Source organism: Zootoca vivipara, chromosome 14, assembly GCF_963506605.1.
Source record: "Zootoca vivipara chromosome 14, rZooViv1.1, whole genome shotgun sequence".
NCBI lineage: Eukaryota > Metazoa > Chordata > Lepidosauria > Squamata > Lacertidae > Zootoca > Zootoca vivipara.
The window spans coordinates 7,621,794-7,644,458 of NC_083289.1; the positions used below are offsets into that span (position 1 = coordinate 7,621,794).

Consider the following 22,665-nt stretch of genomic DNA (forward strand, 5'->3'; position numbering starts at 1 on the left):
GGTCCCCCTAAGTAAAGCTTCAGCATTGTTGGTAACAAATTCTTATCCTAGTGACTACCAGGGGCTTCATCGTTCTCATCATGAATTGATTTCAGCTGAATAAGAAAATTCCTTCAGTAGCACCTTAAAGACCAACTAAGTTTATATTTTGGTATGAGCTTTCGTGTGCATGCACACTTCTTGTGCATGCACACGAAAGCTCATACCAAAATATAAACTTAGTTGGTCTTTAAGGTGCTACTGAAGGAATTTTCTTATTTTGCTTCGACTCAGACCAACACGGCTACCTACCTGTAACCTGATTTCAGCTGGAACTGGACTTTTATGTTTTAATGTCATGATCATACAAACCTATGAATAACCTGTTGCAGGCAGGAAAAACATACAGCTGATGGAAGAAGAAGCTGGCCAGTTTCACTTCTCCCAGTTCCTGGCAGCTGCATGGGCCACAAGATGTTTTTTGTATTTCATAAGCAACAGCTTCTCTCACCCCAGAAGCAGCGTGCCATAAACTCATAAAATCTGATCATGTCTTTGTTCTTCATATATTTTAACAGTGAGTCTTGTAGCACCTAATATATTTATTGTAGCATCAACTGGGTCAGAGAAGTTTGATTTTTCAGTATACCCCATAGACCTTTGGCTCAGAGCTAAATGAAACAACCTCCCCCTTTTGAGAGTTTGCCCAATGTGACTGCAAAAAGTCAATATTCATTTGTTGTTATAAACAGTGGAAGAAATTTCAGGAGTGGACAGGCAGGTGCCAGATTCCTCAAGGAAATGCAAAAGGCCTACATCACGTCCTAAATTATAGTCAGATGGGGAATCCTTTAAATAACCAGTCCCCTTCCTCCAAAAGGATGCTGAATAGGAAACAGTTAGGTGGAAGCTGGTTGTCTGAAAGGGCCCAGGGAACAAAGCTGCTCAGTTTTTACCCAGAGTAAGCTCCGTTGAATAAAGTGGGACTTCCTTCTGAGTAGACGGTGTAAGGCTTCATTTACAATAAAGGAATCAACATTCCAAGTGTTTCCTAATAAATGGCTGCCTACAGAAGCATTGCAATTAAAGAATTTAAAGTGGATTGGTGACCTTTTTCTTCAAAACTAAAGGAAAGGCTTCATATGCCAGCTTCACCATTTCCTTCATTTGGTGCAGGGATTTTATTTTCCCTATAAACAGGATTACAATTTTGTACCTACACCCACCCACCTGCACCACTTTTAATTGTTCTCTGAGAATATAGATGGAAAATAAGATCTGCACATGCATGAATGAATAAAAAATATAATGGAACCATGGAGAGGGGAGAGGGAAGTCAAGAGACTGGAGAAATCCCACACTGTGATATTGTATTGATGTTTATTTTATACTGTTTGTTATGAATAAAACCAATTAAAAAATAAAAGTAATTGTTCTCCGAGACATAGAGGGAAGGAAAAAGGAAAACCAGGACATTCCAGGATCAAATCAGAAACTGGGATGGCTTCTGTAATTCCAGGACTGTCCCTGGGAAATTGGGACACTTGGAGGGTATGTAAGGATTGAACATGGAGCCTTCTGCCTGTGTGGGGCCTCTGCCCTGCCATTAAGTCACAGCCCCGCTTTGCTTCTCCCCACACCAACTTCTCCCATTTTCTATATCAGCTCCATTAGCAGTTACAGCATCCTCAAGATATTCCTTACTGCTCTTTTTCCGTTTAGCTTTTTATAGCTCATATGTGGGTGATTTATGGGTAATTTAGTTATATCCTTAATTCTTTACTGATAAGAAAAATAGCCATTGGTAACCAAGACTAAAAATAAGGTATTGGTTTTTTAAAGCTGGGAGAAATAGATACTCTCCTACGCTGATGTTATGTAAGTAAACTGGAGACCGTAGGGCATATTGCATTACACCCCAGGATGGATTTTCTTCAGGGGCGGGGGACCTTGGAAATCAAAACTGAGGAATCCGGAACTTCAGTTACATGTGATTTGATATGTGTATTTTCAAGTGGATTAAATTTAAGTGGGCTGTATATTGCAAACAGAAAGTTCAGAGGTAGTCAACAATACCATGATTGTTAACTTGCGACAAGCTTCCTATTTATTTGCAAATGCTTCATGTAACTTCTTTTCTTATACTGCCATCATCTTTTACAAGGCCTTCAAGACAAGTGGTTCTGTTTTAGAGGCCTGGTGCATTGTTATGCTTCAACTGGATGCAGCCTGACAAAGAGTGCTTCCTCTATTTTCAGACACGCTTGGGTTTCCTGTCCATGAACCAGAGAACAATTCACTCGTCAAACTTATTTCTTCTTGGAGAGACCAATCCATAGAGGTAGGTGCTCTTCTGCTATTGAGAACCATTGAGAACCATTGTGTAGGCTTCCTTGAAGCAACAAAGTGCAAAGAGGCCTTCAATAGGTGGTGGCATTCCATTGCAGACTGCTGGCATGGGGAAGATTATATGGTAGCTGGGACATTTGGTGCGCAAGTTAAAGCTCTAGGCCAGGCTTCCTCAACCTCGGCCCTCCAGATGTTTTTGGCCTTACTCCCATGACCCCAGCTAGCAGGACCTGTGGTCAGGGATGATGGGAATTGTAGTCTCAAAAATCTGGAGGGCCGAGGTTGAGGAAGCCTGCTCTAGCCCACTGACAGAGAAGCAGTCAGTTATCTGTTGGTGATGCAGCCAGGATCACCTTCTTTGTTACCACAGTGTGTCCTGCAGGGACATCTTGGCATCTAGCCAAGCTCAAGGGAATCCAGACCAAAGCAGCTTTTGCAGATCTGGGGGGAATCAGGAAGACCCCCAGCCTCCAGGTCTCTGCCTTGATTCAGTACCAGTTCACCAACACAGGAACAGCCTGCTGAAAGCATGAGCAGAAACTATTTGTGGCTGGCCTGTAGGATTTCCAGTGATTGCCCTACACATGTGTAAGACGATCGTGTCAGGTAATAGGCTGGCCCTGAACCTTTCACATATTGTGCTAGTTCATGTATAGTAATTATTTGATATGGATGACCATGCAAACATCTGAAAGAGCACTCTGCATATAAAAAGGTGATGCGTCTAGGGGAAAGTTTTGGCCTAGCCATCTGTCTGATGTGTCAGTGTGTGGAGAGGTCTTTTCTTTTGGACCGTTCAAAGTCAACGAATATCGGGAACTGGCTGCTGCGTATGTGACAAGTGGCTGAAAAGTCTCAGCCCCTCCAGTCTGATGGGCAGGAGAGGTTCCGGTCACCTCCTCAACCCCACCTAGTTTTAGCATCCCCAGGCCCCTCTTCTTCACCCCCTCCTATCATGAAGCCAGTTGCCACTGAGAGAGCAATGCAGCAGGGCAAAAGGTGAGCCTAGCTTTGCCTTTCCTCTGCACTGAGCATGCTAGCATAGGTGCTCAGAAGCACAGGTAAGTAGGTAGGCCTTCCCTGCTCATTGCCCCCTCCCTGAAGCTGTGTTTGGGAGAAGAGGGGGAGGGAAGGAGGTGTGGGCTTGGAGCAGGGCAGCCTAACACCCTCCTCACTGACAGCCTGCATCTCTGGCAGATGACTGAAGCCATTCAGGCCGCTCTGCTGGCTGAAGTTCGCCAGGGCCTGAGAAACCGGCGGAAGACGTTTTCCAATGGTCATGGGCAAGGAAGTGCCAAAGTGGAGGAGCAAAGGACCGAGGAGCCAGAGATAATAAAGATCCACCCCTTGCTGGGTAAGTGTCTCATCTGTTGGTGTGAGGGCAGGTTAAGGTGGCTGGAGAAGCGGTTAATTTCTGAGATAAGACCAGGGTTCTCCGTCCCTAAGTTCCTGCCGCTGCAGATCTCCCTCTTTCCTCAGGTGGTTGCTCCTACTATCTCCATATTTAAGGCATGGAGGGGAAAGGGTGTTGCTTTGTGTAAATGTTCAAAATGCTTCTAGTATTTCATTCTTGTTGGGTGTATTGGAAATACGAATGCAAACGAATGATGCATGTCATTTTATAGATAACATAAGTGAACAACAAATTATATGGAAATGAGCAGATGTTTTCAGATTTACCTTTTATCAGTGAGATCAGACTTATACTAAAAATGTTACTGGTCCAATTTTATAACATCATAATATGAAATGTGGAGTTTTTATGCTTTGGTGGTAGAATAATCCACATTGTGGAAATTAGTTTTACAGCTGCATCATTTCATTTTACAGCAGGCCTAGTTGCTGTTACTTTTAATGGTGTTCCTGTTGATGGGCAGGAAAGTCTGATTCAGAATTTATGTTATGAGATGATATCCAATTTTCTTTAGGCCATTAGCTGAGCCTTAAAATTAAGTGACCTGAAGTTTACAACCAATCCTATTAGTGAGTCTTCTCTGTCATAGCTAATTCATAATCTCGTGGTGTGCATGTGTCTGTCATGAAGATTTGTGATAGCACGTTTGTTCCAGGAATCTAAGAAAAGTTAAACATTTTCAGCCATAAAGAACACAGCTAATAGTTGCAGTTGTGCTAATATAGACATGCATGTGGGATTATTTTTTGTTTTACACTGGGTTCCCCTCTCCTGTCCCCATTCTACACCAATATTTTGGTATTCGGATTTTTATGAAAGTCATAATATAGACTTACATTAGAAAACTAATGTAAATTTTAAAAGAGACAAAACCAAAGAAAAGGAAAACATGTGTCATGTCAGGTTCCCCCAGGTGCAGGTTACATCAATGTGGGACCCCTGAGCATTCATGGAGTCACAGTTCACCATGTGTAACCTGTGTTTACTAGAAGGTTGTTTGGTTCGAATATTTAGGTAGAAGTTGTGCATTGTGAACTCTGCAAGGCACCATTCAGGAAGAGCGTCTGCATCAACCCACTTGAAAAGAAAGGCGTTGACAGTTGAATCTCAGCAAGAAGTGGGCAGTTTGTTGTTCACTAAAACAGATATATACTAATACATTAGGAAAAAAACTTGTTGAAATATATAAGCAATTTCCTTCTTTCCTGGAATCTCCTCCTTTCTCTTCCTTAGCTATTTTTGTACCAAGGCTGGCGAGGGATCCATGTTGTATGTGTTCAGGCCTAAGGTGTCCTGCTTGAGGATGAGGGTGGTTGGGCTTGTATGATCCTTTCATCTGCTGTCCGGTCTTTGCACAAAACCCGACTGGGCCAATTGGCATGACTCTGCCTTCAGTTATCAAGTCAACACTGGTATGTTAAAAGAACTATGTCTAGGTGCTGTAAGTTCTCATTAGCCAAGTTGATTCATGCCAGAGCTCAGGGGACCCTTAATGAAATCTAAAAGCCCCACCCATAAGTACCCTACCATTTTAGGCAAATGTAGCGCCCTGTGGCTAATGTCCTAACAGAAAAAGTGACTAGGAGGGACTTGGCCACTGTCATTCCTGGACTGAGCCATGGCCTGCCAATCTTCTTCTTCTGCTGAAGAAGGCTCTTCCTTGGCTACAGAAAGGGGGTTTGGCAGAACAGAGGCAGAGTGCTCTGAGCTGCTGAGGTGTGGGATTGTTCCTGCCACCAGAAGTGGTGAAGGCCACTTTACTTCGGTGGCTCTAAAGAAGGGATTTGGCAAATTCACAGAGGGGGAAATGGTTTGATAATGGTCCTTAGCCATGATTGTTCCATGGAAGTACGTACTGTGCTCTTGAACTGCCTCGGTAGAGGTCCCTGCCAGCACATTTCTCCTCCTCCTCCTCCTCCTCCTCCTCTTGTGGAATATGCATCACTGAAAGACATTACACCCTTGTTTCATATTACAGCCCTTTCCTGTAAAGGAACACAACTCAATTTTGTATTTTATCGTCCAACCTGTGGTTTAACTTGGCTACTGTATCATCTCATAGACATTCACTTAAAACTGTACCTTGATCCAATATTCTCTAATATTAGTGGTCAAGTATTGAAGGAAGCAAAATGGAAGACTCTGTAGAACTGCAGCTTATTTCATTCTTTGCTTCATATATTTTACCAGACATAACTCCTTAATGCAACAGAAATCAGATTTGTTGTGTATTTTTACACAAAATCCAATTGTGCAGGCGCCATACCAGGCCCATCCAAAACATTAGACAGGATACAGTTCTGCTAGGATGTTGTTGAAACTCCACAGCAATATTAGGAGGAGATCAAGGGAAACCTTTCCCACTATATCTAAACCACCGCAGGGTAAGAAACAGTGGATATCGCCAACAGAAAGGAGTAAATAAGAGAGCTGCAGCGGCTTTTATCTATAGAGTGGAGTTCCACGCCGCAGGGTTAAGGTGGAAGTTAAAAGACTGGACTGAGCACAAAGAAAGAAATAAAGATAAGCAGTCCTACTTGGGAGTTTCTCCTTCCTAAAGAACGATGACCCACAGAGGGAGGAAAATGGCGTAGCGTGCAGACGGGATGGGCTGGTCTTTCTGAGAATTGAAAAGGAGGAACAACAGGAGAAAGAGACAGCAGAGGAGGCGGGAGCATAGGAGAAGAAGAGAGCACGGGGAGCGGAGGAGTAACATCAAGAGCAAGGTAGAGACACCCTGTGGCGAAAGAGGAGACTGCGGAAAGGAGACTTGTATTTGGTACCGATTACTAAGGAAAACATCGCTACACTCTGATTGTTTTTTTTGAATTTGGAACAGCGCACAGTACCACCAGACTTTTTCCTGACTGGATTATAATCGACGCAGAGCGGGACATTGGACTTAAACAAAAAGTAAAAAGGGAATAACAGGGGAGGGGAAAGGAGAAGCAGGGGAGGGGAAAGGAGAAAGGAGGGGGGAGAAGGTTAGAGAGGGGTGAGGAGTGAAGGGGAATTTGAGTTTTGAATTGTGGTTTTTTTTGTAGTTTTTTTTTTTATATATAGCTTTCAGACAACAACCTGTAATAGAGCATTCACTCTGGGGGATAAGAGAGCTGGAGGAAATTTGATTATACCTCTTAAAGTGGTTTCAAGATGACAAGTAATAAGAAATATACTGTTGGAAGAAGGAATTCAGGGCAAGATCAAGATATGGATTTAAGGGAATTGATACTGAGTTTAAGAGGAGATATAGGGGAGATGAGAAGAGAATTTGCTGATATGAAAAATGAAGTGAATGATAGAGTGAAGGGACTAGAGGAGAAATTGGAGGGGATGGGAGCAAAAACTGACCATAATGAGAAAGCAATTGCAGAAATGGAGCCCCAATTAAGAAATATAGCAGAAGAAAATGCGGAATTAAAAAAAGAAGTCAGTGAATTGAAACTGCAAATGCAACAATTAGAGGATATAGCGAAGAAAGCGTTGAAGGAAGCAAGAGAAAACAAGAAAGAGTGTGAGAAAGTCAGGAAAGATAATGAGGAACTTAAAATTAAACAAGAAGCCACAGGGGATGCTCTATCTATCTTACAAATGCAATGTAATGAGAATATGTTGAGACTGAGAGGGATACCAGAAAGTACAGAGGAAAGCATACAAAAAGTTATTGCAACAGAACTAGCAAAATGGCTAGGAGTGAAAGAGGAAGAAATATGGGAAAACATGGATACTGCATTCAGAGTGAATTCAAAAAAAGCCAAGGAGAACAGGTGGCCTGGAGACTGTATAATCTCACTATTGTGTAATAAGTTGAGAAGGAAAATACTCCAACTAAGAAGGAAAAGGCCCCTAAAAATAAATGGAGAGACAATTATCATTCTGAAAGAAATCCCCCCTCGACTGTTGAAAAAGAGGGAAAAATATGAATTCCTCACAAAAACCCTAAAAGCAAAATCAATCTTCTTTAAATGGGAATACCCTGAGGGGCTTTCCTTTAATTTTAGAGGAAGGAGAAGAAGATTTGATAATGTAGATGATGCAGACAAGTTCTTCAGGTCATACAAAAATGAGCTAGGGGGTGAAAAAGAACTTCAGAAAGAGACACCAGCCCAAAAAATGTGAAACTTAAAAACTTAACCCAAGGTGAGAACAGCGCAGAAAACAACCAAACACCAACAACCAAGCAACTCCAAAATAGCATTGTTAAGTAAGGAAAATTGTGAATATAACAACCAGATATCGATACATACCAGATTTTAATAAATAAAGATGGTTTTGAAAATCTTGTCATGGAATGTAAATGGAATGAATGAGAAAGGGAAAAGAAATAAGATAGCGCATATGTTGATTAAACAAAAAAATGATGTAGTGTGCCTACAAGAAACGCATGTTACGCAAGAACACAAGAGAGTTCTGATCAATTCAAAGATTGGTCAGGAATTCATAGCGGCGGATCAGGTAAAAAAGAAGGGAGAAGTTGTATACGTTAAACCAGCTCTGGAGCCCAAATTGTTATATTTAGACCCAGGAGGAAGAGTGGTCATACTGAAGTTGGTGGACAAGGGGGAAGAAATTATAATAGTAGGAGTCTATGCCCCAAATGATCAAAAAGCTACATTCTTTAAAAAGCTAGAAGAAAAACTACTAGAATATGTGGGAAAGAAAATAGTCCTAATGGGAGACCTGAATGGGGTACTGGAGCCAGAATTAGATAGATCGGGAGGAAAGAAAAACCGGGGGAAATTGCCACAAACATTTATAGATCTAAGCGAAAGCTTAGATTTGGGAGACGCCTGGAGGTTTAAGCACACAAACTCTAAAGAATTCACATTCTTCTCAGAGGCGAAAAAGTCAGCTAGCAGAATAGACGCCATATGGACGTCAAAAGATTTACTGGGAAGGGTGGAAGAAGCGATAATCCTACCAAAGATAATTTCAGACCATAACCCGGTTCAGATTAAGATAAAGGCAAACTGGTCGACAGGGCTAAGAAGGTGGAAATTAAATGCAACCCTACTAAAGGATGAGAAAATTATAGAAGGGGCCAAAACAACATTGAAAGATTATTTCAAATTAAATTCGGAAAAACAAACAGATATTCAAACAATTTGGGAAGCTAAAAAAGCAGTAATCAGAGGGTACTTTATAAAACAAGATTCAATACGAAAGAAAATCAATGAGAACGAAAAAAAGAAACTTTACGAGGAAATAAGAAAAAAAGAAAAAGAACTAGATAAACAACCTACCAACGAGAAAATTAAAAAGGAATTAAAACTATTGCAAACAGAATATTCATGTAAAATAGATCAAGAAATGGATAAAAATTGGATAATGTATAAGCAAGATAATTTTGAATTTGCAAACAAACCAGGGAAATATTTGGCATGGAAATTAAAAAAAAGAATCAGTGAAAAGCGGATAAATAAAATCACAGTAAATAAAGAAGTCATAGACAACCCTAAGAAAATAATAAGAGAATTTGTCAATTTCTATAGAGAATTATATAAGGAAGATCTGAAAATAGGAGAAGAAGCAGAAAAATATCTAGTTAAACATAAGATCCCAAATATTACTGAAGAAGAAATTAAAAAGTTAAATGCCCCAATTACAGAAACAGAAGTTAGGAAGGCAATAAAAAAGATGAAAATAGGTAAAACTCCCGGCCCCGATGGTCTCCCAACGGAATATTATACGAAAATGGAGGAAACAATAATCAACCCACTGGTGGAAATTATGAACCAGGTGATGAAAACAGGCAAAATCCCGGATTCTTGGAGGGAAGCTTATATAACACTCATACCCAAGCAAGGGGGAGACCCAGAAAGGATGACAAATTATAGACCTATCTCACTCCTAAACTGTGACTATAAAATTTTCACCAACATACTGGCTACAAGACTGAAAGAAACAATAAAAGATATTATACACCCAAACCAGTCGGGTTTCCTCCCAGGGAGACAGATCTCTAACAATACGAGGAACATCATTGATATTATAGAGTACCTGGAGGTAAACATTGATAAAAAAGCCGCGCTCCTACTTATCGACGCCGAAAAAGCGTTCGATAATGTTTCTTGGAAATTTTTGAAAAAACAATGGGAAATGATGGAGCTGGGGACGCAGTTTAGGAGAGGATTGGAGGCCATCTATGAACAGCAAAAAGCTAGACTCTTAATCAACGGGAACCTGACAGAGGAAATCAAAATAAATAAAGGTACTAGACAGGGGTGCCCCCTCTCCCCACTTCTATTCATTCTAGCATTAGAACCGCTACTCCAGCATATCAGGACTGAAGAGAACATAAAAGGAATTAGGCTTGGGAGAAATTCCTACAAGGTCAGGGCGTTTGCCGATGACCTAATTGTGACAACACAGGACCCCGAGGTAGGAATACCAGCAGCCCTAGATGCAATCAGAGAATTCGGAGACTCGATGGGTTTAAGAATAAATTATCAAAAAACAAAAATGTTGACAAAAAACTTAAATAAGGAGGAAAAAGAGAAATTAGAGGACATAACCAAATTAGAAATAAAAAAGAAAGTAAAGTATTTAGGAATTTGGATCTCAAATAATAATTTAAATTTGATGGAAGATAATTATAGTAAAACCTGGAGAGAGATAAAGAAAAATATGGAAACGTGGAATAAATTCCACTTATCTCTATGGGGTCGAATCTCCGCGGTAAAAATGAACATCTTACCGAAATTGATGTTCCTGTTCCAGACAATACCGATATTAGGAGGGAAAACTTGTTTTAAGGAATGGAAGAAAGACCTAGCGAGGTTTGTCTGGAACGGGAAAAAACCAAGGATAAAACATCAATTGTTGATAGACAAGAGAGAAAGGGGAGGCTTTGCACTCCCCGATCTGGAACTCTATCATGCGGCTGCTGGGCTAGTATGGTTGAGAGAATGGATAGTTTTGAAAGAAAGAGAGCTATTGGATTTGGAAGGCCATAATACAAGATTTGGATGGCACGCATATTTGTTATATGGGAAAATAAAATCACACAGAGGATTTTTAGATCACACCATAAGGAAATCCCTGTACAACATCTGGACCAAGTTCAGAGGAATTCTAGAGCCCAAAATTCCATTATGGGCCTGCCCAACGGAAGCCATTGCGATTAAACGAAGAAATATGGATTGGAGCTGGCCGTCATACAGAGAGGTAACAGATATAGAGAATGGAGAGATAATTCTAAAAAAGTATGAGGACATTAAAGGAAGGATGACGGACTGGCTCCAATACTTTCAGCTGCGCCAAAAATTAGTTGTAGATATCAGTAATGGATTGGCTAGGGAAACATCAAGATTTGAAAAAGAACTATTAATAAAGAAAAAGAAAAATATCTCAGGGATATATGACCTCCTACTAGAGTGGGAAACTAAAGAAGAGCTGACCAAAACGGTCATGATTAAATGGGCGCAGGACTGTGGACATAACATAACAACAGAGCAATGGCAACGTTTGTGGACCAAAGATCTGAAATTCACAGCGTGCTATTCACTGAGAGAACATAGTATGAAAATGCTATATAGGTGGCACCTCTACCCACAGAAGTTAGCAAAGATGTATAAAGGGAGAAGCCCGGAATGTTGGAGATGCGGGAAAGAACCTGGATCGTACTTCCACATGTGGTGGACGTGCGACATAATTAAAGATTATTGGGATAAGATCTATAATGAAATCAAAAAACTATTCAAAACAACTGTTAAGAAACAACCCGTAATCTTCCTCCTAGGCATTTTGCCCGATAACTTTAAAAAGGAAGATAGAAAGCTTATGATGTATAGCTTGACCGCCGCTAGAATTCTGATTGCAAGGAAATGGAAGGATAAACTACCCCCTACCATAACAGAATGGCAAACTCTGTTGATTGAATATTTACAGCTAGCGAAATTAACAGGCTGGGTGCGGGATATAGAACATCAAAAGATATCCAAAGAATGGAAAATTTTTAGAGAGTATCTAAAAACATATAACAATAACAACATTCTATTGGCAGAACTGGAGCGATATCTGTAAGACATAAAAAGGGTAACTAAGAAAAGTGAGGAAGAATTTGTGGTTAAAGCTGATATAAACCAACCTGTGGGTAATAATATCAATAATAACAACAAAATTAGATATACTGGTGAAGGGTTGGAAGTTTTGTTTATTTGTGGAAGTGGAATACATTCAGAGATATGATTTCGGTATGTATAATTTTAGTTTTGAGAATTTGGTTTGGTTGGATGTATTTTGTCATATATTTTATTTGTTTGTTTACATCTGGAAAGATCTGGTGTAAATAACTTTTAAATCCTTATTCGAAATAAAGGTATTTTAAAATTTAAAAAAAAAAAAAAGAAACTCCACAGCAACACTTTGGATGTCAAGGCACAGGAAGGGCCACTTTAAAAGGTGGTGTCGCCTGGTCCCAAATGGGACTTTAAATGTTGAGAACTAAACCTTGAACTTGGATCAGTAACTAATAGAACTTTCAACACTGATGTTTAAAGGTGGGTGTCCCCCCCCAAAAAAAAACCTGCTGCACTTTGCACTGGTTGTGCTTTCTGAATCAAGCACAAGGGTAGAGAAGAAATAACTAAAAGCCAGAGCTGAGGTTTTACGGGGGTATTTGGGGCCTTCCTGCTTTCCCTACCCTTATCTTACTACCTTCTACCAATGGGGGCTGGGCAAGAGAAGAAGAAGAAGCCAAGTTCCCCTGAACTTTTTGTGCTTAGGTTTGCTGCAGAACTTGCTGCTTCTAGTTCCTTCATCTTGCGAACATGACTGGACCTGGTGTTGTGTTGTGGCATCTGAAAGCATTGCAAAGATTTTGGCCCACCTGACATTTGGTGGGGTCATCGAGATTTGTGCTCCGTGCATTTTTGAAAACCTCAACTAAGCATCTGCCCGCGTGGGCCTGATATCTGCTGCACATAATGCATCCGTCAATCCATTCTGCTAGAAACTCTAAAAATAAATTACAAACAAGCAAACAGAAACTGGAGATGGGAAGCTCCTTCTGCAGTTTACCTTGGCTGCTGCTCTCCTTCCACAGCTAACCTCTGTCTGTCTCCACTGCTGAGCCTCATCCATTTCTCTCTCTCTCCCCTTGACATTTTGCCTTTGCTAGATCATGAACTGCCTTTTTAGAATCCATCTGGAAAGGGAATGCCTTTCCTCTGTGCCACAACCAGCATGAGCTGACCTGACTGTTTGGGATTGCCAACTTCAGGTCCTGCCTGGGGAAGCCCACTTGTCTCTCAGCCATAGGTGTCATTACTGCAAGGATGACTCATTTGCAGGAGCATAACAGTGCATAACAGAGGGACCCAGGTGGCGCTGTGGGTTAAATCACAGAGTCTAGGGCTTGCTGATCAGAAGGTCGGCGGTTCGAATCCCTGCGACGGGGTGAGCTCCCGTTGCTCGGTCCCAGCTCCTGCCCACCTAGCAGTTTGAAAGCACATCAAAGTGCAAGTAGATAAATAGGGACCACTCCGGCGGGAAGGTAAACGGCGTTTCCGTGCGCTGCTCTGGTTCGCCAGAAGCAGCTTTGTCATGCTGGCCACATGACCTGGAAGCTGTCTGCGGACAAACGCTGGCTCCCTCGGCCTATAGAGCGAGATGAGCGCTGCAACCCCAGAGTCGGACACAACTGGACCTGATGGTCAGGGGCCCCTTTACCTTTAACAGTGCACTTTATGGAGCCATTTCTCTTAGAAGCTCTCAGTGTCCTCTCCTTCCCAGGTCAAACTGGGTTGTCTTCTTCCTTGGGCCTGATCCAAATGGCTGTGCTCTCCAGCATATGGGTTTTAAGAACAGTGGTGTGCCAGAGGAGCTGAAGCTAGGAACAGAGCTTGGAGCAGGTGACAGCTCAGCTGCTTGGGAGGTGAAAGAGACCCTCCCCAAGATCTGATGTGACCCTTGCCCCAAGGAATGAGAAGAGGCACCAAGAGACTCACCCACCCACCGATGCACACAGTTAACTTTGCCAACAACCCACTGGAGCAGCAGGCTAGTCAGCTAACTAAGGTGCCTTCTCTGCTGTGTCCACCTGCGTTTCTCAAAATCAAGCTGGTAGAGCCCATTAAAAATCTTGTTTGTTGAATTCTCTTGGCTAAAATTGCCAGTCACAAATTGCTGCAGTCACCAGAAAGTATCATTTCTGATCCTTTCACTGAAACATCAACTTGGCCATGTTAGGAATCCAACCATAAAACAAATTCAGTGGCTAATATTTTTTTTAAAAAAATCAAATCTGTGAACTGTAGAGTGGCTGCTCCCGTCATTTGAGTTGGACTGAGATGGCTCAGGTGTCAGGAAGTTCAGTCTCCTCTTGCATCCATCCCTAAGTGGCTGGAGAGGCCGCTTGATTCGGTTTGCTCTCTCATGCACCAAACAGCCTATGCGAAAGGGACAACAGTGTGTGCCAAGAGATATGCCAGTCAAGCACTTGACTTGCTCACAGAGCCGTTACTCTAAAATAGGGATCTAGTCTGGAGGCCTGATGCAGCCCCCCTGACCCCCACCAAGTGGAGTGGAGTTAGCAAAAAGAGGCTCCCCCCCCCAAGAAGACATCCCCCGCAATATCCAAAGTGACTTGGGAGGCATTCCTGAAATCAGTGCCACTGGAGCTGCAGCACAGACACTTGAGCATAGCTGCCAAGTTCTCCCCCTTTTTAAGGGAAATTCCCTTATGCTGAATAGGCTTCCTCGTGAGAAAAGGGAAAACTTGGCAGCTATGCACTTGAGATTCACCTCTGCCTTAGAAGATCCCTCAGGTATCACTCTCTATTGTAAACTGGCTTAAAGACAAATAAAATCCTGCGTTTCATAGAGGCTGACAATGTCAAGGTTTCAGAAGGCGTAAGCACAGCTGCCCGATATTCTTGCCTGGTCCTAGAACAGCATTGTACAGATTGACTATATAATTTCCAGTTACTTTCGTTGCATGGGGGGGGGGGGGAAGAAGCTCACCTTTGAACTAACACAACCTGCTGTCCCTTTAAATCCTACAAAGTCTGCAGACCCCTTCAACACACGGTGGGTTGCTGGCGAAGTTAACTGTGTGCATCGGCGGGTGGGTGAGTCTGGAGCAAGGTGCAACCTTTCCCTGCGCTGTAATAAAGTAGCTGTTCATCTGTGGTCAGGGATTGTCAAGAAAGACCTTGAGTTCCTCTGCGTTATTTCACAGAGAGGCCATCAGACAGCTCTGCATCATCTCACTCTATCAATCAAGGGCCTCAGCCACTGCCTTCTGCGAGAACTCTTCCTGTTTTTCACAGACAGCTCAATAACTTGTCTAGGGGTTGTGATAAATGCCTCGCAAACTGTCTCCTCCATCGCCACCTGCAGCTCAGCTTTGCAGAGCCGGTGCTTCCTTTCCCCCCCATCCAGTCCATTTCATTTCTTTGCACTTTTGAATGAAAGAGCCACCGCATTTATATATCTGGCCCAGCGGAAAAGCTGCGCTGCAGATTCCCCATTCGTCCCCAACAGAGAAGATTAGATTTCCGCTTAGGAACAGTAAGTGGAGAATAGACGCAGGCAAAATGATAGGAACTGTTGTTTGTGATCCCTCCTCCCGCCCCGCTTGCACTGAAACACACACACTCTTTCCCTTTAATTCCACACACCAGTCATATTTTTAAAGATCAACTTCTGCAGCCCCAGCTGATCCAACTGCAGCCTCCTGCTGGTTCTGGAGCTGGAAACCCCACAGAATCCCATCTGGGCACAATTGCCAGCCGTTGCTCAGGAGGCTATTACAGTAAATGAATAACTTCTCTCTCAGAAAGAAGGTGGCTCTTTCAGATCAGGTTGAAGGTCAATGGCAGGGGAGGATGAGGAGGCTCTCGTGTTGCAGCTGTCTGCAAATGCGCTTGGCTTCAGATTCAAGGAGGTCAGAAATCTGGAAAAGAACCAGAACTCTTGTGGGGTGGGGGCGCACACAAATGACCTAAAACCACAAGGGGAAAACAAACAGCTACGAATCGCTTTAATGAGGCTTAGGGGTTCCATAGTAAGGAGATAGGGAACTTTTAAATGATAGTGGTTATTCTAGTTAGAAAATCTGCATTTAGAAAACCCTCCCCTCTATGGGAGGCTGGAGCATCTGCTGTAGCAGGGAAGGCCAAAGAGTCTGGGGATTTTTGGGTTTAGAAAACAGAGCAACTAAGAGAGGACATGGTAGAAGGCTGTAAAATCAGGCATGGTGCATAAACAGTGGGCAGAGAGCAGTGTCACTTTTGTCAATCTTCGCACTCATTCATGCACTGCCACTTGGTACGTCTACAGCCACAAGGTCAGGTGGCTTTGAAAAGGGAATTAGACAAGTTCATGAAAGAGGCCTGTTATGACCACATGGATGGGACCTCCTGGTTCATGAGATGTGTGTGCCACTGAATGGCATTCTCTGAAGGGGGAACAATAGCTCTGGCTGGCTGCTGTAGGAAGAAGCAGGATGCTGAACTAGATGGACAGCTTTGGGCTATTAATCACAGCGATTATACTGATAGAAATTACAGGTGCTGAGGCCATTCAATGCTTAATATTTGGCTGGAGACTAATATGGTATGTGTGGGTGTGGATGCAGGTATTTCCATTCTGCTGCAGTGCTGGGCTTCCCTGAGGTTTCTAGCTGATCCCTGGATCTGACCCAGTGCAAGCAGATCAGAAAGAGCCTGTCAGTCTCTTCCTGACACATGGGGATGAAGAGGCTGAGCATCAAGGAGCCAACCAGCAAAAAATCACACTGAGTAAGTGAAGTTAACTCTGTTAGAAGAAGCAAGGCTTGCTCGGGGGTGCCAGGCCTAATGAGCTCAGCAACTCTTCTTGGTAGGTCTTGCACCTACAAGGGATTTGTGGAGGCTGAGGTTCCTCACATTCCCACAGCTCCTCACCAGGGTCCTTCCCAAGCAATCTGAGACTACACAGGCCCCCTGTCTTTTCTCTTTCCACTTCATACCTCTCCTGGTCCTGGGAGACCAGGGGGAAGGGGAGCTTGTTATAGCAGGAGAGGGAGACACCCTGGCATCTTCACCAGCCTGACTCATCTCAGCCTCTTGGCCTCTCTCCTCTTTTGCTTCCACTTCTGCTTCTGCACTTCTTTCTGCCACAGCCTCTCCCTGCTCACTAAATTCTTTACCTCTTCCAACACAAACAGCTCCCAGTCTTCTCCCTCTGACCACTAGTCATCATCCAATCACCAGTCCCCAGGCTCTGAGCCTTCTTCTCTTGGGGTTCCCCCACTGGTGCTTTCTGTTAGAGATTCATTCCCTGTGTTTGCTTTCATGGGATTGTTGTTTATTACAGGACTGTGTATGTTTTGACTCCACACAGTGGGAAGTGACGAAGACAGGATGTTTGTGTTCCTGTGTTCCTGAAGTGGGACTATTGTCCTTTGTTCGCCTTTGCTGTCTGATGCTAGAGAGAGAGGGAGCCAGGTTGCAGTGCTCCATGTGTGTTTATGTGTAAATAAAATAGATTAGCCAAATGCTGTGCTGCTGAGGTCTGTTGCACAATTGCACAAACTCTGCAGATCCGTAAGTGTGCTGATGTCAGTTAGCATCAGTCGCTGTGATGTTTGGGCAGAAGAATGCTTTTGAAGCTCCCGGACAATCGATCAGGAGGGAGAGAACATGCCAGTTGGGCATGTGTCTCTCATAGCTGCCAAGTTTTCCCTTTTCTCGCGAGGAAGCCTATTCAGCATAAGGGAATTTCCCTTTAAAAAAGGGAGAACTTGGCAGCTATGGTATCTCTGCCAGGGTCCTACTCGCGAGCAGGAGATCCTGACACTTTCCACCATTCCTCTGCATCTAGCCAGTCCATGACACTGAGTGGGAGCTAAGGCAGCATTGAGGATTTGTGGTGGTGGTCTTTCTCCAGTGGAGCTGGTGATGCGCTACCTCCTCATGAGATCATGCCCACACTGAGATTGGCCTTAGGAGGAACAGCTCCATTCTGGGTCTCCTTGACCCCCTTGGCTTCCACTTTCAGGCAAATAGAGCATCACTTTCCCCTTCCTGTGAAGCAGCAGGCCAGTGACCTCCAGATTGGCAATTGCTCTATCTAGGAGCTCATTAGTGGAGCTGTCTGTGTCTCTGCCATCAGGCATTTGGTGAAAAGGGCTGCCACTGACCCTGCCACACTTGGGTCAGGAGGTCAGGAGGTCTCGTTTATTATTCAAAATTGCTTTCTGACCTTTTCTCCACTAGGCCAAAGGAGGCGGGGTGTCTTCTGGTTGGTTGGATGAACTGCAACCGACTGCTGGTTTCTTGTGCGTTTGACTCTTTTATCACTGCTCTAAATTTGTGTTTCCTTGTATACACCTACTCATAGGCACAGTACTGTATCCTTGCACAGTGATTTATACATCTTGCTAAATATGCATTTTGAAAATAATTGCAGTGCCATGGAGTCTGTGTATTGCTTCACCTGCAAATCTACTGAGTGATTCAGTAGATTGATAGATATGATAGATAGTTTGTAGTTATAGATCAAGTCCAAGTCTTTGCAGATCTCCATGGTCTGAAGTTTTACTGTTTGACACTGATGGTTGTGGCAGTTGACCACCACAGCGTCCCTATGATGATGCACTATGATTTTGCTGGTGGCATTTTGCAGATGACAGCTGCTTAAGCCTCCTCTGGCTTTTGACAAAACTCTAAAGAGAGCTCTCAGTTTGAATCAGATGGAAGTCTTGTGCTCATTGCTCTGATCCTCAACAGAGATCCCTGCTTTGTCTGCTTGTAAGGCCAATCTTATTGCATACAGCTCATAAGTCTGGGTCACAACCAAGAGTCTTGTGGCACCTTAAAGACTAACACATTGATTATGGTGTAAGCTTTTAGGACTACGGCTTGCTTCATGAGATACATACATTTGCATGTTTATAAGGCTCTTCTCATGAACCACTTGCAGTTTGAACAGAGACAGCTGTACTATTAGGCAGAATAAGGTGACTGCCTCAGGCAGCTGATTTGGCATACTATGAAAAGACAGCCAATTATTGATTATTCCATTGATTATTGTAATTTTATTTTCAGGGAGAAAGAGAGGAGCCTGATGGGTTTTCTGCATCAGGTTCCAAAAAAAGTTGAGTCGTGATCAGCATATTCACCTTGACTTGAGGTGGCTAGAGGAAGCAAATTGTCTCGGGCTGGCCCCAAATTTGACATTAATTTAAAGGCTGTGTTGGGGCACCTGTTGTTGGACGACACCTCCCCTCTGACTGCTGGGGGTGATGGAGGTCCAACAACATCTAGAAGACCACAAGCTCCCCACCCTAGTTTTTGGGTCATGTGTCTCACCCCCACCCCCACCCACTGTAGACCTTTCTTGGGTTCTGGCAATTACAATAAAATCATTTCCTGATGTCAGAGCCTGCTGTCTCGTGCTGCTTTGGTAGAGATTGCTGCCTGGTCTCAACACATCTGCCTCCCCACCAGAATTAACAGAAGGCTAGTTGTCAAGTCAGCTGCATTAACAGCCAAATGAATTGGATCAAATCCCTTTGCAACATGGTGGATGAATGGAGACAAAGTCAGGGCATTTGGGAGCAGCTTAAGTTGCCCAAGCTAGGGGTGGGGGCAATGATCTAAATCTATAAGGCAGTCTCGCAAGTGCTCTCTCGCTCCCTCCCTCCTTCCCTCCCTCCACCTCCATCCCAGCTCTCTGTGGTTCAGTTCCTCATCAGTCCTGGAGAATACCGGTCCTGGCCTGCCTCCCTGGGTCCTTGTGAGAGTAAACAATAACTAAATGGGTTTGCCCTGAAACTGGTGTCAAAAGTCAGAGAGGAATCAAATAATTTTGAGACACTTAAAATAAAGAGAAGGTGGATTTATGGACTGAATGTCTTAAATATTTTCTTCTTTTTAAAGTAACTGGCAGATGGAAAAAGTCCTTTTTCTTTCTTTATTGTTTCTTTTCATTTTTCATTTTTCCTCTTCTTTTTTCCTCTCTCTCTTTCTTTTTCCTGTTGCTTTTCCTTTCCTTTTATATCTTCTTTCTTTCTTTCCTTCTTTCCTTCTTTCCTTCTTTCCTTCTTTCTTGTTGTATTCTCCCTTATTTGTTTTCTTCTCTTTCTTCTCCGGCTTGGGGCCTATATTAAGGGCCAGATATTGTGTGCTCATGGGGGTGGTAGATGGTTGATGGAGCGACCCTGGCTGGGAAGGCAGGGAAATGTTGGTCTCTGCTTCCAGCACATGGGCATGGCAGGGGGGGGCAGCTGCCCCACCTAAACCAAGTAAATAAATAAAATACTTAACTAACTGACCAAATGTGTCACAGATAACTCAGTTCTGCCCCCCAAAACATATAAAGCATGCCCCCCTAAAATAAATCATGGTTACGCCCATGTTCCAGCACCATCAGCTCCTGCTTGTGGAAACAGTATTGAAAGCTTTGTTTGGGGTGTGAAAGGGGGAAAGAAGTTCCCAGTCCTGTAATCCTGCTTGCTGTTGATGTCCTTTGAATACACCCCTAGGCTGTTTTGGTGTGTGTGTGTGTGTGTGTGTGTGTGTGTGTGTGTGTGTGTGTGTTCCCCAACCCACCCTGCCAGCACAGATGACAGTAGAATTAAAGATCACATTGCCATTTACAGAAAGTAAAAGGTAAAGGTAAAGGGACCCCTGACCATTAGGTCCAGTCATGACCGACTCTGGGGTTGCGCGCTCATCTCGCATTATTGGCCGAGGGAGCCGGCGTATAGCTTCCAGGTCATGTGGCCAGCATGACAAAGCCGCTTCTGGCGAACCAGAGCAGCACATGGAAACCTTCCCGCTATAGCGGTTCCTATTTATCTACTTGCCCTTTGATGTGCTTTCGAACTGCTAGGTTGGCAGGAGCTGGGACCAAGCAACGGGAGCTCACCCCGTCACAGGGATTCGAACTGCTGACCTTCTGATCAGCAAGCCCTAGGCTCAGTGGTTTAACCCACAGCGCCACCTGGGTCCCCTACAGAAAGTAGGAACTTCTTTTAAAAGAGCACTGAAACCAAATAAGTATTCTATTCCCTAAATGCCACCAATTCATTATGAAACTTAGTGTGTGAAATGAAAATGATTTTAGTCTGCAGGCAAGGGCTGTGCATAATGTAACACCCCTGGTTAAACAAGTCACTCCAGACCATTTAAATGCCTTGTTCGTTTTGAGGCGTGCCTGGCATTTGACAGAGTCCCTCCTCCACAATGAGTTTCTCCAAAGCTGGAAGGCATAGCTGCCAAGTTATCCCTTTTTTAAAGGGATTTTCCCTTATGCTGAATAGGCTTCCTCGCGAGAAAAGGGAAAACTTGGCAGCTATGCTGGAAGGAGGTTTGGTGAAAATTATTTAAACCCAGTCATATTCTGACACACACATCCCTCCCAGGCTCTGCCATGTCATGTGGTGGTCAAATAGGATCTCATAAGGAGGAGCCCCTTAGCTGGCGGGGCTGGCTGATCAAACTCTGCTCTGTGGCTCACTCAGAAACTTCAGACTTGCCATAGAGGTCTGTTCAATCAGCCTGTCCTCTGAGAAGGGAAATCCCTGGATCGTTGCCAAAAATCTAGACAGGCTTTTAGGATTACAAGTAACTTAATAAAGGATAATGACGACCCCCAAACTGAGCACACCAGTATCACAAGCCAGCTTAACCAAGTGCACTTATAAAGCAGGGGGCTGATATTAGGTTTTAAGTCAGATTAAGTTGTTGTATAACCTACAATTACATGGTTTTTCGGTTTGGGGGAAAATGGAGGTGATTGGGCTCAATAGACCCTTCTGTATATTTAATTTCTGTTTAATTGGATTGGGAGCTGCTGAAACATCTTGGAGCCGGAGCCTCTAATCTGAGGAGATGATCCCAACAGTTTTGCAGAGCTTAGGGCAGCAGACAGATAACGTGAGCATGCGAAGAAGGCTCACACCGAGGCCCCTTCATCATCCCAGTTTTTCAGCAGCTTGGGCTGCCACTGTTTTTTTCCAACTGCAAACAGATCTATCCGTTGTGCTCCACTTTGCCCACATTTGCAGGCCAAAAAAGTGAGTTTGGATTTAGGTGCTCTGTTTTCATGCATGAATCACTTCCTGTAGAACACCTCAAAGTTATACATAGGTAACATATATTGAAAACAAAACAATTCCAGTTTCAAATTCATTACAAAGCCTTAATTAGGGGAGCTGTTTCTCGCCCCCTTTGCATTTTGTGGGTGCCAGAGTCCAACTAACCACCCTTAATGAGAGGAGCAGGGGCTTCCTCTTAGGAGTACAATGGCTCTCAGAAAAATCTGTATTTCCCTAATGCACAAGTCTTCTTCTCTTGAAATCTAGGGGGAAACTGCCACCCCACCCACAGTAGGGTCATCAGTTGCAACTGGATCAACTGTGTGGTGTAGTGGCTGGAGGATCAGAATTGAACTGGGGAGAGCTGGGTTCAAATCCCCATTCATGAAGCTCTCAGTGTGGTCTTGGGTTGGTTGACCAGTCATCATACCTTACCTGCAGGGTTGCTCTGGGAAGAGGGATCACTGGACGGTGTGGCCAGAGCACTTTGGAGGGGTAAATATATAAGACCCCTCCTTGAGAATTGAATAAGACGTAAGGGGTCCCTCAGCCTCTCCCAATCAAATGGGCTCAAAATTTATCATGTTACATAGATCAGTATTGTGCTTCAGGCATAACTGGCATGGATCTTCTTCCATTTTGCAGCCAAGTCTTCATTGCCCAGGCAATGCCTTAGGCCAGCAAAGCATCAGCTGGAACTTCCTTTGCTTATTGCCTTCGGGATCCTGTGAGTCATTCCTTTAGCCATTTGCTGCTATCATTTAAATTTCATTTACAGATCACACTTGCACTCCAGTGTCCTGTTTCAGGCAGAAAACCCTGCTAGGGGGGGGGGTTGGTGCAGGGGGGGCACAGCTGGGCCCTGGAGAGCCAGTGTGGTGTAGTGGTTAAG

The 22,665-nt window shown here is 43.6% G+C and overlaps 1 protein-coding gene across 6 annotated transcripts in view; it reads left to right on the forward strand.

Moving 5' to 3' along the window:
* Positions 1 to 22,665, forward strand: part of WDR72 (WD repeat domain 72) — an 84,619-nt gene that overhangs the window by 50,846 nt on the left and 11,108 nt on the right. For 4 of the 6 annotated variants that reach the window (XM_060282691.1, XM_060282689.1, XM_060282693.1 and 1 more), the window contains 2 exons: positions 2,238 to 2,320; positions 3,526 to 3,682. In XM_060282691.1, the coding sequence (XP_060138674.1) occupies positions 2,238 to 2,320; positions 3,526 to 3,682 (240 nt within the window). The remainder of the gene's footprint in view (positions 1 to 2,237; positions 2,321 to 3,525; positions 3,683 to 22,665) is intronic. The other 2 variants (XM_060282690.1, XM_060282694.1) reach the window with 1 other exon arrangement.